At 41.9% G+C, this 17,207-nt stretch overlaps 1 protein-coding gene across 2 annotated transcripts; it reads left to right on the top strand.

The window, feature by feature from the left end:
* The first annotated feature begins 2,437 nt into the window (after nucleotides 1-2,437).
* Nucleotides 2,438-16,816, top strand: pip4p2 (phosphatidylinositol-4,5-bisphosphate 4-phosphatase 2). 2 transcript variants are annotated; one of them, XM_048229891.1, is made up of 8 exons: nucleotides 2,438-2,694; nucleotides 8,443-8,591; nucleotides 10,057-10,163; nucleotides 11,450-11,573; nucleotides 12,249-12,329; nucleotides 12,983-13,035; nucleotides 15,093-15,183; nucleotides 15,467-16,816. In XM_048229891.1, exons 1-8 carry the CDS (start codon nucleotides 2,589-2,591, stop codon nucleotides 15,608-15,610), a joined length of 855 nt encoding a protein of 284 aa, XP_048085848.1. In that variant the 5' UTR covers nucleotides 2,438-2,588; the 3' UTR covers nucleotides 15,611-16,816. The 2 variants fall into 2 exon arrangements, with proteins under 2 accessions (XP_048085848.1, XP_048085849.1); XM_048229892.1 differs by lacking the exon at nucleotides 12,249-12,329.
* Nucleotides 16,817-17,207: the final 391 nt, after the last annotated feature.

The raw sequence follows: 17,207 nt of genomic DNA, 5'->3' as shown, positions 1-17,207 counted from the left end.
TGGTGCATGTCATTTTGTATGTTCCCACCTTGCTAAAATTGCTTGGGTACACTTGGCTGAGAACAAAAGTGCTTCAGACAGCAGGTGGGCAAATAAGATGGCATAGTAAACTGGGTAAACTCCATAAAAGAGGACTGAGTCAACCAGACGATGGGAAAATGGGACACAGAGTGGCGAATGCAGGTGATGAAGGTGGAGCTCATAAATCAAACATTCAGTCACAGTGTAGCAGATGCCCTGCAGTACTGCAATGAAGAGCTGCACCTTCCTCAGTTCCAGGGGTGTGAGGAGACCGTTCAGTTCATTCACAGTCTTCTTGAACAAGGCAGTTGTTCTGGAGATACAAAATAATAAATAAATGAATGAAAAGGAATTTGAGAGGCATCTTATTCTTGTTAGGGTAAATGACATGTGAATAATACAGTGTTGGGCAAGCTACTTCGAAATTTTAGTGAGCTAAACTATCAGTTACTCTGCCATGAATAAAAAACTACACAAAACTACCACCCAGTCAAATGTATTAGTAGCCTAACACAAACACAGCAGTAGGCTAGTTCACTACATAGGAAGCTACTTTAAATTGAGCTAATTTCACATGACAAGAAAAGTGTAGCTTGTCTGGCTAAGCTACTTGATAAATAAAGAAGTTGAGCTATTGAAAAGTTACTTTATTCAGGAAATAGTGAGGCTACCACCAACACACTTAGGCTACAAGTAGCAGCTAGCGATTGCCCAATAGGCTAGTCTGTGCCACTTGTGTAAAATTCGCCGGCCAAATCTAGTATGATTTATTTCTACAATAGCCTTCAGTTGTAATCTAAGTCAGTGTTATGGAATATGACTTATCAAGTCTCAGTTCATAGCCGCGTGAACACCGAGTAAACATATAGCCTAGCTAGATGGCTACGATTTTCATTCAGTAATATCAAAGATTGCTCCTTCTTAGCTCTCTGGTAATATTCTATTCACAAAATAGAACCAATAGTAATGTTATGTTAAATCTTACTTGTGAAAAAGTAAATCCCCGAAGTATGGTCCGGGATTTGAGAAGGAACATGCTGCACAGTGCTGTCATCTTGTGTCTTTGCCGCAACCGTCCAAGGATGACCGGTCCAAGATGGCGGCCGTGATTTCTTGTTTCCAGCAGCCAATGCGGCGCCTATGTATATTATGTCTATGGGGAGAACCTTCACTCGAACTCTTCCGGTGTGGTACTGCATCTAGGGCGTGCTCAAGGGCAGTCCAGAATGAATGGAGGTCTATGGAGCTGTACCCCCAAAAATCCACTTTTCTCGATATAATTTTTTTTCAAGTAATTTGAATATTGTATTCAAAAGGGGAGGCAAAGACAATACACTTGGTTGAGTATTATATTTTTTAAAGTCACTTAATTGTTCTAAAAAAGCCTTTCAAACGTGTCAATGACGCTATTTATTAGCATGATCATAGCGTAGCATAGCATCAATGCTAGCGCGTGTTATGGGCAACAAATCCAATCCAACCTGTAAGAAAACGAAAGGACATGACTCCCGGATTATTTCACTTTTGATTGATAATCCATAGTTCATTTACAGTAATGTTACGACCTATCTGCCCTTGCAGTTACCACCGGTTTTAATAACGACGAAATTGTGAATTTCCAGAGCGTGTTACAACACACTCAGCAATCGACTCACGGACTTTCCCCTGAAGATGGCAGCAAAGATGGCAACATTTCCGAAAGGTACTGGCTTGATGAAATTCATTCTGGACTCTCTATCCGACCACATAAAGACCTTCGATACTTCGGTTTGGCTTTAGGGACCCTCTACTCACTACCACGTAAGTGTTATGTTGTTTGGAACTGTAGAAGAGGTATAAAAATAGCGTTTTGTAGCGGCGAAATTGATATGCCCTGCTGACTTCCAGGCTACGAGTTTTGACTGAAAACGGTACAATCGAACTTTCTCAAAACACATCCAATGACATGATTTTGATGTCAACTCAACGTGATTACCCCCAATCATCCGTGAATCGATCTAAAGTGCATTTTACTCCGGATAATTCCTTTAATTCATTTTAATTTAGCCAAGGTCTAGGTATCCTTTTTAATTTTGTTTTATTGTTGTGTGTGTGTTTGTGTGTGTGTGTGTGTGTGTTAGTGTATGTGTGTTGTGACTGTTATGTACTTATTTTTACTTTGTCATTATTATTCACTGTGTGCTGCTACCTTGGCCAGGGCTCCCTGATTAAATAAAGGTATAATAATAAAAAATAAAAAACAATTTCAAAAAAATCTAGCTGTATTTGAATTTAGGCCTACGTAAATAGCAGTCTAATGTATGGAATGGAACAAATAAACTACAAAATGCTGTAAAACTACAGTAATGGAGTTGGGAGTGGGGATCCCTCTTGCTCTGACTGCATACCCTTCATTTCCTTTCTACCACCTCCCTCTGCATAGCCTTACGTCGCTGACTCCACCTCCGCGGAGCTACCCTAGCTGGAGCCAGGAGTACCCACTGCCCCTGTTTTAAAAGAAGTGGACAGAGGAGCCCCACAGCTGTCCTCCTTGTTGTAGTCGCTAATCGGGTGCGACCGCGAACGCCATGGCTTCCGACGGCATGGATGAACGTTCTCCGTTGTTGTCAGCCCCCAATTCGGGGAATGTCACACCCACAGCACCGCCGTACCTGCAGGATAGCAGTCCAAGAGGTAAAATTGGCATTTCGGATGAGACGCACGACGTGCTGAATCATAGCCTGTGCACGCGTAGCATGTAGTGCAGCTTTGATTATTGTGTGAACCGATGCCATCATGGTCATCTAAGTTAAATGCAATAAAGGCAGACAATTTGTATGGAGACACCGCGATCCTTATCTAAAGATTTCAGAAATAGGGCTTTTTTAATCGGACTGTTTGTAAGCAGTGTAGATTATATGCATTACTAGGCTACTGGAGGTTTCTGGGAAATGTTGTGGCTGGGAATCATGTTAGGAAAAATAGGCTACTGGATCAGTGGTGTCGGAGGCCGGGGAAGAAAATGTTACAATGTTGCAATGGAAATGACAAACGGAGCCCACTAGCGGCCCGTTGTTATGCCCCGCTACTCAGTCTATGAGCTTGCCCACCACGGGTGTCTACTTGCAAAATATTTTGTGAAAACCAAACCTTAATAATGCAATAATTTATCGGCTAATACATTGATCGATGTTTAAACGTGCATCATCGGCTGAAAAATGATGAATGTTCGGCCGACTCGGACAATCAGTTTAGCCCTTCAAGGAGTCAGTTGTGGTTTTCGGTGTGTGCAGTCACGCATCAGAAATCAGCCAATCCTGTGTGTCAGTAGGCTATGAGATCCGTTAAGGACGTTTCATTAGAATATTGACTGGTCTAGGCTATGAGTGTCTTTTTTTCTGTGTGACTGAAGACATGATTCCAGTAAATTGAAGTTGTCGCTTAAAACTGGACTATAGCCTACTGACCAGATTTATTTTGTGGTCACAATGTCATAATTAATATAATTATTAATGAAAGATTCATCTTTCACTAATATCTGTTGATATCTCCAACTAATGTTACTTCCAGGTAGAATCAGTGGGACACTCTCTTGAGTGTATGCTTTTATCTGACTTCCTCTCAGAATCACAAAGACCTATGATATGCCAAAACATTTCCTTATAAGATAGCCTTTTAGGCCTATAGAGCACCTCTGTAGTCGTGGCCCTGTAGTGAACCTTTGTCTTTGTCAGAGCATTTACAGATTTGCAATCTGTACCCCACCAATGACTCATGCCGATTCTGGAGCGATGGAATTTCACATCCAATTCATTCTTCAGGTTTTGATATTGTCTCACATCATTACAAGGAATGAATTGACACAATAAAGACAATAAGAACAGCAGTCCTCTTAGACTTACATTTATTGTAGCAAACACAAGGAACATCTAGGCCTACTGAGATGTATTTTGAACAAAGGTTTTCTATAAAGTGTGTGGGGGGGCTATAACAGTTGCATTGGCAGGTTTGGATTATTGGAGGGGATATAAGCCCCATCCCCGCTATAAGAGAAAGTGGATGCTTTTAAAGTGGATGCTCTTCAGATTTTACAAATCGGTATAGATGAGTGAATTTAACTTAAATACCAACTGTAGTGTGCTTTGCCAAACACTTTTATTTTGTCTAAGAATGGTTACTGTTCATCAGGAAATGCACAATAAACCGTTTTGTCATTGCGCAGAAATGCCACATGCAAGAAAAAATGTCACCTTTGTGCCCATTATTTAGTCTCCAACTGGACCATATTTCACCATCTGATTAACATAAAGATTAAAACATTGGCCTGGAATTGCCTCTTTGGGTCAGCATTCCTCATCTGCAGACAAAATAGTCATTTAATTGGCCTGCAGCAGCAAGAGAGCCAACTAGCATTGTGTGTCTTTATGACCTAGTTTTTTCAAAACCCTGGATTATGATTCTTTCAAGCTTTTGTATTTATTTGCCTAAAAATATTCGTCATTCTGTGTATAAAATGGATTATCTCGAGCTACTGACACACCAATGGTCACTAGTCTATTTGGATGCAGGGAACTATTGAGACCCTGCCACAATGGTGGTTGCCTGTGCTTAGGAAACCTCTGTGTATTCAGGTAATGTTTGAACTTGTGCAGCTTTGATACTGAAAGAATTGTGAATAAGCTTTATAGTCTACTGTATTTCTCCTGTCCTTGTCCTATGCAAGCATCCTTTGTTTATCCTTGAATTCAATGAAAGCCTGTCTTTTGCCTGTCTATAGCCTTTTGCCTATCACCAGGTGTGAAATGTTAATGTTTGTAGAACAGCATGTGTCCATGCCTCTGAAGGACTTCACAGGAAAGGGGGTAGTTTTAATTAAAAGACAATAGAAGCTGGCCAAAAGGCCACATCCCTCACACACCACACCTTTACCTTGCATATTCATACTAGTAGGTCACTCTTTCTCTTTGTGTGTAACTTAAATTTGGTAGACTGTTTCTGTATAGTCAGAGAAGTCAGAGAATACTGAGAATCTGAAATCCAAGATGGGGTGAAACAAACATGTACTTCTCTCCCTTGAGGGCCACTGGCCCCTCATTGAAAAGAATAAAGCCTGGATCCTGATCTTGCATCGTCCTGATTGAGTCTTAAGAGAAATATGGTAGTAAAAAAATATACTATCAATACTGAATGACTGCTTCACAAATCTATTGTGTAGGCAACAGTTCGCAAGTTTACTGACATTTGTCATATTTCTAGAGCCTATTAACCTACAGCAGAAATGTAGGTAGCTCAAACTGCTTCATATTACTTCCACTTAAGTCATTTGCTAATGAAGCAGTGTTATATTTAAGATGTTTGTATGTATATACAATGCTATGTGTAAATTGGCCCTGTATAGAATTGTGGTAATTAGGTAATAGGGTGGTAGTAGAGTGGTAATTAGGGTAAACCTGAAAGTTGACTAATACAAATGATGGAAGCATGACTTTCTTTAAGTCTTACTGGTCCAAAGTTTAAGAAGTACAAGCTGATAATAGGCAAGGTACACTTCTCTCTTGGTGCCAGGTCACATTGAACCCACAATCCTTATCCATAATATTCAGTATGCTCTTTGAAAAATAATATTCTCAGACTTTTTTCACAGTAGAATCCTTCAAGGTTCTATGAAGAACCCTCAATTGTTTCTAGTTGACTAATGAATCTCAAATGAATGGTACTGTATTTTCGGATCCCTCTTGCACATTATTGTGGGAAAGGATCTGGGGTGGTTGCAGAAGGAAGGGGAGGGCACTGTGAGCAGCTGGCTGTAGCTCTCCCAAGCTCAGTGGTGGATAAGAGACCTCTCAGTTTACATGCAGCTTTGGGGTGGTGGCCAGAGAAACCAAACACTTGCTTTTCTGAGTGTGCCAGAGCAGAACACATACTGACGCCGTATTGGCAATGCAGCTCTAAAGGCCTAAATAAATAGTGGTCATAGTAAACCACCTTCTGATGTTGTGATTCCGTGATGTGGAAATTTGACATTTGTAATTGTAAATGAGCATACTGTGCGTTAAGGATTCCTTGGATATGAAAACATTCGGGTACCTGCTAATAATGTCTTTCCAGCTGAGCATCTTAACCTGCATTTCTCTGACAGGCAAATGTAAAGAAGAAATGTAACTCATTTTCTCATGCACAAAGAAAATTATGTGGTTTCATGTTTCATGATTGCCCACGTGAGACGGCTATATTAGGCTATATGCTGCACAAACGTATATATTTTTAAGCTTTCTTGCATTTCTTCCTTCAGCTTCCCCAGTTGTCTTGGGCCTTGTCATGTGTGTACATCCTCTTAGTCTTTATCACTCTATCGTCCCTGTTAGCGCTAACTTAACTTCTCTCTCATTCCCTCATTGCTAAATGATATACAGTGTAATACCATGTAATACTGAGATACTGAAGTCTATAACAATACCGTTGGCTTTTGCAAATCTGTGGATTCAGTTATGCCGAACATAGATCAAGGTCTAATCATATATAGGTCAGAAGGGCCTAGCAGAGCAAGTGTTCCTGTCTAAGGAACACCTGCTGAGACCACAGTCTCAGGGGGATGATCTGACGTGGTATACAATCACTGTTTGTTGTATGGCCAGCAAGCTGCATATTATTGCAAATCATCCATATACATATAATTGAGGCTTTCCATTAAATCAGTCTAACAAAACAGCTTGTATACATTACACAAAACATTCCTGTCTGTCAATGCATCTCTCAAGAGAGGGATTGCAGACACAGAAGAAGAGTTTTCTCTGGAAAGCATAAAATTCACTAGTAGACCCATCAAAAGATCCCTTTTCACTTTCTGAGCACAAAGCTAGTTGAGCAAAGGAGGAATTGAGAGACTGGAGGAAAGAGTGAGAGTGGTCTTGAAGCTGAATTGTTTTCAGCGTTTACAGTTGAGCGTTCTTACAATACTTTTCCACTACCATGGTGTTCTTGATGTCAAAAAGTATTGTCAGAAGCCATCAAAACAGTTTAGAATGTAGGTATCGTATAAGTATGAGGGTGTTAAAAGAATAACCTGGTGTTGTAAATAATGTAATTATAGTATAGATGCATTTTACTCTTTTCATTATGCACTGTTAGTGATCATGTAGTCAGTGGCTCCTGGTGAGGGTGGGGATGGCATCTGAGCACTGCAGACAACTTTACGTATTCTCTTCCTGATATAGATGAATGAAATGTCCAAAAGACAAGGTAATTCATGCTCTCACTTCTCTCCTTAACCTCTGTTGTCACATGGGTTGAAAGAGTGAGGGGATTACGCATGAGTCACATGAAGAAAAGAAAACAACCCAGGATCATGTGGCTGCAGAGTAAGGAGCCTGCTGAGCTGTAGGATCATGCCACACACACACACACACACACACACACACACACACACACACCCCCCCCACCACCCACACACACACACACACACACACACACACACCCCCAACCACCCACCTACACACACACACACACACACCACCGCCCAACCACACACACACACACACACACACACTCACACACACACACACACACACACACACACACACACACACACACACACACACACACACACACACACACACTCACCACCCCTAACCACCCACCCACACACACACACACACACACACACACACACTCACCACCCCCCCATCCACCCACTCCCACACACACACACACACACACAGACACACACACACACACACCTCACCACCCCCACCCCCATCCACCCACCCACACACACACACACACACACACACACCCCCCAACCACACACACACATACACACACACACACACCACTTCCACCACCCCACACACACACACACACACACACACACACACACAAACACACACACACACACACACACTCACCACACCCCAACCCCCATACACACACACACATTCTCCTTAGATGGAGATATGTTAAGACAATTGATTGTTGGGCCTCTGTGTTTTGAGGCAGTGGCCTCTGTCCAGGCACCCCCAGTGCTGACTAATGTTAGCCTTTGGAAGGTCGGAAGTGTCATCTTGTCACTGAGTCAGCACGAGCTCCTTTTCCGGCTACTTTAATGATGATATGATGAAGTGTCTCCATCACCATAACTGTGCTCATTGGCCTTCAGCTAAGGTTGTGTCTTTATTCTGAGAGAGAACCATACTGACCCAATGTGTGATCTCAGACTAGTGACCTACATGTGTACTATATATCTGATGGGACATTTGACAGACTTTTCAGTGTGCCTTTATGGGTTGGATTCAGTGACGTGCAGTCAATAAGAGGCAGAGTGGGCAGTGCTTACCCTGTGACAATATAGTCTATCCAGATAACAATCCAGATAATATAATAAATGCTAATTTGTGTGTGTGTGTGTGTGTGTGTGTGTGTGTGTGTGTGTGTGTGTCTTTGCAGCTGAGCTACCTCCTCCATACACAGCCATTGCGAGTCCCGATGCAGGGGGAGTTCCGGTCATTAACTGCCGTGTCTGTCAGTCACTCATTAACCTGGATGGCAAGCTCCATCAGCACGTGGTGAAGTGCACCGTCTGCAATGAGGCCACGGTGAGACATTCACACGCATTTTGTGCATCCATTCAACCACACACACACACACACACACACACATGCACTCAAGCACACACACACACACACACACACACACACACATACATGCACTCAAGCACACACACACACACACACACACACACACACACACATACATACACACACACACACACACACATGCACTCACACACACACACACACACACACACACACACACACACACACACACACACACACACACACACACACACACACTCACAAGCACACACACACACACACACTCACACACACACACACACACATGCACTCAAGCACACACACACATCTCTGACGTACAGACTTACGTACATACTACTTTCTACTTTCTTATACACAAACCCTGATAATGAACTTCCCTTTCTCTCAAATTGGAAAAGAAACACACAATATCCTTTGGACCTGCTAACTCACAACACAGTTATAATAATCATCCACTGTCATATATTCATATCAACCCTCCATCTAGGGTTTAAATGGGAATGTTGTACTGTTGAGGTATCCTTATTGTCATTTTGGGGGTCAGATAAGTAGCCGACAGAAGTAGCTGAGCTAAGTAGAGGTATCCACAGTAAGACACCTGGGTGCTTTTCATCTGTTTTTATCTGGTGTTTACTCTTTAGGTATCTGATCCAGCAGAGTGTTAAGGCAATCTGTGTGTCTCTTTCAACACAGAGATATAGCAGTGGGTCGTCTATCTTTTCAGCTGAGTTCTCTGAGTTCTCGCTCCTGAGTTCAGCTACATTAAAATGTAGAATTTTGGGAGTGCTGTGGCCCAACTGGCTGCAGCGCCCGTACCATACACGGGTCCAAGTGCCCACGGGGACCCAGGCTCAAGTCTGACCCGGGTCATTCTCTGTTCCCCTCCTGTCTCTCTCTGCCAGTCATTTCCTGTCAGTCTCTCACTGTCCCATCACAAATAAAAAATAAAAGGCAGCAACATTTTTATTTATTTTTCCATATGCACCCATGTATCTAGAAATATCTTCTTTAGCCAGGTGTATATCTAGGCCATTTTTTTGTTTTAAGAGCTCAGACACCGGCCTTGCTGTCGAGCTGGTAGCTGAAGCTGGGAGGCTGACTGTGCTCTTTTGTTGCCCAACAGTCAAATCTCAGCTGAGAAGGATCAGAATATGCAGTCATTCCATGTAGGACTGACCTCAATAAGAGGTTTTAACAGTTGTGTGACTCTGCTCTGTCTAGATTCAAACACGCAAGGATTCCAAATTTCAAAGTCTCCATTTTCATGACTTGGCACAACACAAAATTTGTAGCCTGGCAGTACCCGCATTCTGTGCATTTGGCCACTGAGCGTACATTACGTCCCAGTAGCAGTATTAGCTTAGAGCTATGCCAAAGCAGCGCATTAAATCTGAAGTGGTTGGATTCCCAGTAATGTTAGTCCATTTTTTCTCTCTCCCCACAGCCAATCAAAAACCCCCCAACTGGAAAGAAGTACGTGAGATGTCCCTGCAACTGCCTGCTTATCTGTAAAGACACGTCCAGACGAATAGGGTGCCCCCGGCCCAACTGGTAAATGTGACGTGATGGTTTTTGTCAGATTTGTGTGTGTGTGTGTGTGAGAGAGAGAGAGAGAGAGAGAGAGAGAGAGTATATACATGCACTAGTAAGACACACCAGGAGAATATGAGTCCATGCATGTCTGGGTGAGTGACAGACCTAATGTACAACAAACATGGTATTCTCAGGCATGGTGAAGACTAAAGGGGCCTTCACACAACATCCACACATAAACTATAAAGGTAACTACATGAAGAAAGATATCATCAGGGATCACTTTCAGAGCGATTTTGAGACTGTTAAAAAGCTGATAGTCCATCGAATCTTAGACATTACATTCATCAACACAAGTAGAGACTTTTTTTGTCATTGGTCACTATGGACACTTTTATCGTTATAGTTACAGTTAGTTTTATAATTATTTTACCTGGTTTGAACTGCCCTAATGCTTTAAGAAGCATGTATTAATTAGACCCTGCCCATCCTTTCATTCTCTACAAAATATCAACTCCATGGCAGACAAACCACAGTAGACAGCCGAGTTACCAGGTTAATAATGTGCACAGCAAGAAAGCAGGGATGGGCAAAACCCATCAGAATTATTGGTAACACTTTACTGGTGAGTTCATGACACATTCAGAGCAGCTGTCATAAACTGCACATAAAGTATTCATGACTGTTTCATGAGACATGACAAAGGTAAATCACAAAGGTAATCACAAAGGTAAACTAGCCTACATTCAGTTGACCCGTATTTGTGTAACCTGGAACAGTTGGACATTCCCAGTAGCAAAAGATGAGAAATCATCTGCAAAGGTTACAAAATAAAACAAATACATTTTTGTGAAACAAACATTATTTGCTTGACCATGTTCTGTCTTTTTGGCACGGAAGTAGCCCATTGACTCAGATGTAAAGTGATCAGGTAAGAGGTTTGGAACAAAAACTGGTTTGCGATTGTTGGACTTCTATTTTGACAAGTTGTTGTCGTTCTGTCTTCCACATTCATGAAAGGTTTGGTATGAATGTTGAGTCATGTCTCATGAAACAGTCGTGAATGCTTTATGTGCAGTTTATGACAGCTGCTATGAATGTGTTATGAACTCACCCATCAAGTAAAGTGTTACCGAATTATTGATCACCATCAGGGTGGAGTTGTTAGGAAGGAGGGAGTTGGATGCATAATCACTCATGAAGCCAATCAACCAAAAGCCCAACCAGTAAACACTCTGCATGAGCATCTTTTCCTGAGACACAGTTTCTTTGACATCATCAAGTGTCGCCTCTGCTTCCCCCAGTAGACGGATCATCAACTTGAGCCCAGTGATGGTGATCCCGGAGGAGCAGCCTGCGCAGCCCGCCTTACCTGTGCAGCCCGAGGGCATGCGTGTGGTGTGCGGCCACTGCGGCAACACGTTCCTGGTAAGCACCTTCGGCTGGACAAACACAACCTAACCACATGCTCATCTTGTTTTTTTTTTTTCGTGCATACTGTATATAACGCAAGATAAATGCGTGGATCACTTAATCTCATCATATTCTGTGTGAGCTCTTCTGAGTGTTCTGTAGTTGTGTTCTGTAGTGTGTGAATGTAAGTGGATCTATGGATGGGTGTGTTTTTGGTCTTTAGGTCTAGGCTGAGTTGTTTTATGTTAACCTACTCTTAACCTGTGTATGTTCATGTTACAGTGTCAAAGTATCTGTTGAACTGTTTGCGGATGGCAGTAGCCATGCGATATGTTCCATATTGATCCCTATAGAACCATGCCCCTAATCCTTCTACATATATGATTTCATCAACCTCCTGGTATGCATTTGAAGAATGTGTCTGTTTGTGTGTGTGTGTGTGTGTGTGTGTGTGTGTGTGTGTCTGTGTGTCTGTCTGTCTGTCTGTCTGTCTGTCTGTGTGCGTGCGTGTGTCTGTGTGTGTGCGTGTGTATGTGTGCATGCCAATGTGTGCGTGGGAGGAGGATGTTTGCCCTTTGATAGAATTAGCAGAATTGTTGATAGACAGAAATAGCTGATGCTTGATGTTGGGGCAAACAGTAGCCATGTTACATGTTCTGAATGGGTGCCTGTTGTGCCTCTGGCGTCTAGGGCAGTGACGACGCCCCTGTATCCCAGCATGCATCTGACCTCCCTGCTGAGGGCTCCTCCTCTTCCTCCAAGAGCTCTCAGGTTGAATGTCCCCCAACAGTCCACTCTGATTGGATTGAACAGTGTTTCCGTTTTTTTGTTTCCTAATACTAGTTTGGAATCACACGATTGAAGTTTGTTTAACCCTCAAATCAGTGAAAGTGCTGTGCTGTGCTGCCCTACAATGGCCAGGTGCGGTGACCACTCACTGAATGATGTGGATATTTGTGCCTGTTGCTTGTCTGCAATCATCTGAGACATGGAAACTAGAGCTAGTTCAACATCTAACCACTCACACGTCACTGCCTTTTACATTTAAACCGTGTTAACGTCACTAATAACAACCTTAATGCATAGTGGTTTAATGAGAAACAAACTGTCATCTGTAAGCTTCACCCCAGTAAACACAAAATGATTTAAAACCCAATTGCATACAGTTGTTTTGAAAAGGATGTCGATGTTCTTGTGTGAACATCCTGAAATACTCACCTGGAAATCACAGAAAGATTTTCACTGTAACCCAATAGTTTGTGCCTTGTCTCTTTGCTCACGACTATGTATGTGTGTGAGAGAGAGAGAGAGAGTGTGTGTGTAAGAGAGAATATAGCATTGTGTCTAGAACTGTGAAGTGTTTGTGTGTTGTGTTTTATATATATTGTGTGCATTAACTACATCCGTCATTTCTTTCTCAACAGTGGATGGAGCTGCGCTTCAACACTTTAGCCAAGTGCCCACACTGCAAAAAAATGTGAGTGCCTGAATCTCTACTTCCATAGGGCCAGTATGACCCCAGCAGCCTCTGGGCCTGAGATTGGAATCAGTCCAAGTTTTCTGCTCAGCAGGAGCCCTTTAGTATTTGTTCTCTCTCTCACAGGTCTATGCAAGAGGGTTAGGCTTTGGGTTGGTAGCTTCAGCCATCTATAGCATCAGCTGAAATTGGTCTCCCACATGCTGGTTTAAACCATGCCCTCCTGACGGAACAGCCTAACTGTGCCATAGTGTTAGAGTTGGGCCCCCAGGGTATGTGGTGGTGTCTGAGAATGCTACTTACCTACTGGGGTGAAGTCACATGCACTGCGAGCAGCATTAGAGTGACGCAGAGGAAGCGATAGCCATGTGAGATAGAGAGGGATGTTGAAACGTGAAACTAACACTCACACTCAATGTCTAGAGGAAATGGCAAAATGGGAAGAAGGACAGAGACTAAAGAGAAATGACAGACAGAAGAAGGAGTGAGAGAGAGAGGGGGGTTGAAAGCCAGAGGAAAAAGCACCTGAAAAGTGAGATTAGGGAGTATTGTATTAAGCTATCTGGTTCTGATTTTGTTGGGATTTTACAAGAATGTTTCCCCAATCCAATCACATGAGGAGCATGTGAGAGGATTTCAAGGAGAGAGAGAGAGAGAGAGAGAGAGAGAGAGAGAGAGAGAGAGTGTGTGTGTGTGTGTGTGTGTGTGTGTGTGTACAGTAGAAGCGCCATAATTCCATAACTACTAGAACTGCTGTGTCATTTTGACTCCTAGACTTTAAACTACTGGATATTCAACCTGCGTGGCTGTATTTTTTCAGTCAATGTACAGGCAGCTTTATAAACAGTCAAAATGACCTTTGTCGCAGTTCTAGTGTTAAAGTGTGTAATAGTAAGAAAACCCTCCCCCAGCCGCAGTAAAGGTATTTTAGATCCTTTAAGGGCTAGATATAAGTAAACAAACATAACTCTAAATCCCTGCTTTTAACATGCCATGTACTGTCCTATCAGAAACGTATACAATCCATTGAAGAGGCATGACAATAGCTGGGCTGAACTAAATTCACCAAAAAACATACACATGCTCATGTGTAAGGCGAAGAAAATAATATGGTTGCCTGTTAATGATAAGATGGAGATGTTGCGTTGATTGATGACAAAATGTATACTCTGTTCACACAAAATGTTTTAAGCCTTGAATGATTTTTCAATGATTAAATTGAATCTAAAAAGACATACAAACATGTTTACAACTGTTTGTGAAGCATTTTCCTTGTCATTGAGAAACCTCTTGTGATCGGGGGATATTTAACAAGTACATATAACATATCAAGTATGGATGGCACCCCGGTGGATCTAGCCAATCAGGAATGGGGTTTCACTCCAGTTGGTCTTGTGTGGGGGGTGTTGACTGGCGAAGGCTCAGGCCACCCTCAGCATTACCTCACAGCCTCACATGATAAACAGGAAGAGTGATTCAGCGCAGAGCTGGCCTGCCGTGAGCCTGGCTATCCTGTTGACTGTAGGCTCCAGTTAGCATTACACAGCAATACCACATTGTCATGCTGTTAGCGGCCCCTGGCCATACACCTCATGGCTATAAACGGGGAAAAAACTAAGAGCAAGAGCAAGGTTTCTTAAATTCAGACCCTTGGCAAAGAATACAGATATATATATATATATATATATATATATATATATATATATATATATATATATATATATATATATATATATATATACTTGTGTGTGTGTATTGTATTGTATTGTATTGTATTGTATTGTATTGTATTGTATTGTAGGCTGTTTCAGAATAATATCTAACTACTGTGACTTTGGCACATATTATTTTGCATACAGTAGGTCTTTTACAAATCAGTATACAAGTTGCTAACAGTAGTTTATGCATGAAACGGTGGTGTGGTGAAGAATATTGATCGGAGAGCTATAACTTGCACTGTATAGCTACAGTTTGATGATTTAACATAGTGTGCTGCATGTGAGTGAGTGATTTGAAAGTGTGTTGTGGATTGACCATGTGTCCTGCCCTGTGTGCAGATCCTCTGTAGGCAGTGCCCTTCCTCGGAGGCGCTGTTGTGCTTACATCACAGTAGGCATGATCTGTGTCTTTATTGGCGTTGGACTGACGGTAAGCACTCTTCACAACACCCTACATATGACCCTGCTTGTACATTACTCCTTACTTGAAGCCTGTAGAGGTTCAGTTTAGGAGTCTTTCTATGGTAGCACTCGCTGGCCATATGGGTTGTTACTCGCCTGTGGATTTTCAGAAATGAAATTTCATAAATGCACTGTATGCTATATTTTCTTTGTGGCGTCATGAATTGTGTCAGAGTTGTTGGGAGTTCCACTTCTGCCTCTTCACTTCTGTCTTCATTTTCTCTTTGCTCTCTCTCTCAACACCTTTTCAGGTGGGGACTCAGGAATTCGCCAGTCGCTACCATGCTACCTATGTTTCTTGGGCCTTCGCTTACCTTTTGGGTCTGATCTGCCTCATAAGAGCCTGCTACTGGGGTGCCATCAAAGTCAGCTATCCTGAGAACACCTTTGCATAGTCTGGGAACCACACGAACACCCCACTGTTTAAGTTGTCAGTCTGGTCAGACATGATGCGCAGGTATGAACTTAACATCGTCAGTCCAGGTAACACGGAGTCATGATCCAGTTCAGGTTCTTTACAGTAGAGCAATCTGAAAATAATCTGAAAATCGTCCTCAGTATTAATTACTTAAAGAATAACTTGTGAAATTGATTGTAGTCTTAAAAAAAACAATGATACATTGATTACATACGTTACATATTGAAGTGTCTGAATCACCTGTAATATTAATATGGAGCTGCAGCGCCATCTGGATTTGGCCCACCTGGACCGGTATGACCCCTGCCCAACGGACTTGTACACATTCTAGGAACTCCGTTTTTGTTACCAACCAGACCAAATGAGGCTATCTTTTATTATCAAATTGCCCATTGCACTACAATTTTATGCAATTCTTTTGTTCAGTTGCTGCTAGGTGAAACAGCTATGAAAAGCTGAAAAGTCCTCATGTATTGTATGTGATTGATTATCCATGCTTACGACCGCGGTACATTAAAGAGGAAAAGTATTGTAAATGTCCCCAAGGTACTTTAAAAGTCATTCAATAACTGACTGTATAAGTGTTTTTGTGCCAATTTTGCCAACAAAATGTCTTTTCTGAGCAGATCCTTGCAGGGAGACTGTTCATTTTAAAAAGTGACATACCAGGCTTACTTTTTTGCATTCACTGTGAGCCATGTTATTTGTTTTCATGAACTTCATAACGTTCTCTCGTAATTACACCTCATAATTCTATCTGCCTTCATTACTGACAGTATTAAAATTCTGCTGCATAAAACGATCATGATTGCATGATTATTTTTTTTATTTTTTTAAAGTACACATGTATAAACACCAGTGTTATTTTAATTGTTTTCTTTTAGGCACTGAAATGGTACCACTGCTGTCATATGTCTCTGCTGTGTGTAGACAGTAAAAAGCCTCCCTGCTTCTTGCCTGTTTCCTAAATCCAGTTGAAACCTTGCTAGCTAGACGCAGAGTAGAACAGCGTTCTGTTGAGATCAACAGACACAACAACTGCATCTAATCTTGTTCTGAATGTGATGATACTGAAGCTCTTTGTATATAGTTATTTCAGCACATTGAAACTGTAGCTTGAGTTGAAATACTGCTTGGGTCTTTTTGAAAATGATGATAATTTACCAATAAAATTAGAAAATAACTTGGCTCTGCTTCTACCATTTTATCTGCTCCTCCCGAACTTAATTTTATCTGTTGGAGTATCAATGTATTCATCATATAGTGTGGTTTGCTGTGTTTTCAGTGTTTTGTGCTTCTGTGTCTTCCATCTCATAGGACCAGAGGAGCCATCTCAGGTTTTTTCTATATTAGGGTCCACATGCATTCCTGAGGCTAAACTTGGGTCCTGACAGGCCTAGCAACTTGGCTATTTCCATCAGCCATTTGTTATAGCTATTTCTTAGGATAGACAAATTTGTCATCAAGGTTTTGACCAAATATTTAATTGCCTGGCCCCGCCCGCCTAGTATCTCCGCTCATTTTAATTTCACTGAGATACTAGTCCGGCTCCTCTCAATGTCTTGGGTTTCCCT

The sequence above is a fragment of the Alosa alosa genome, chromosome 20, assembly GCF_017589495.1.
Source record: "Alosa alosa isolate M-15738 ecotype Scorff River chromosome 20, AALO_Geno_1.1, whole genome shotgun sequence".
Lineage (NCBI taxonomy): Eukaryota > Metazoa > Chordata > Actinopteri > Clupeiformes > Clupeidae > Alosa > Alosa alosa.
Note: the sequence above shows the minus strand (reverse complement) of the source record. Positions and strands in the feature narration are given on the sequence as shown.

Excerpts from the sequence above, each read along its gene's own strand:
- pip4p2 (XM_048229891.1), top strand. The coding sequence starts at position 2,589 with ATGGCTTCCGACGGCATGGATGAACGTTCTCCGTTGTTGTCAGCCCCC. Across the intron at positions 2,695-8,442 it reads GCAGGATAGCAGTCCAAGAG|CTGAGCTACCTCCTCCATAC; the intron begins GTAAAATTGGCA and ends GTGTCTTTGCAG. Across the intron at positions 8,592-10,056 it reads CCGTCTGCAATGAGGCCACG|CCAATCAAAAACCCCCCAAC; the intron begins GTGAGACATTCA and ends CTCTCCCCACAG.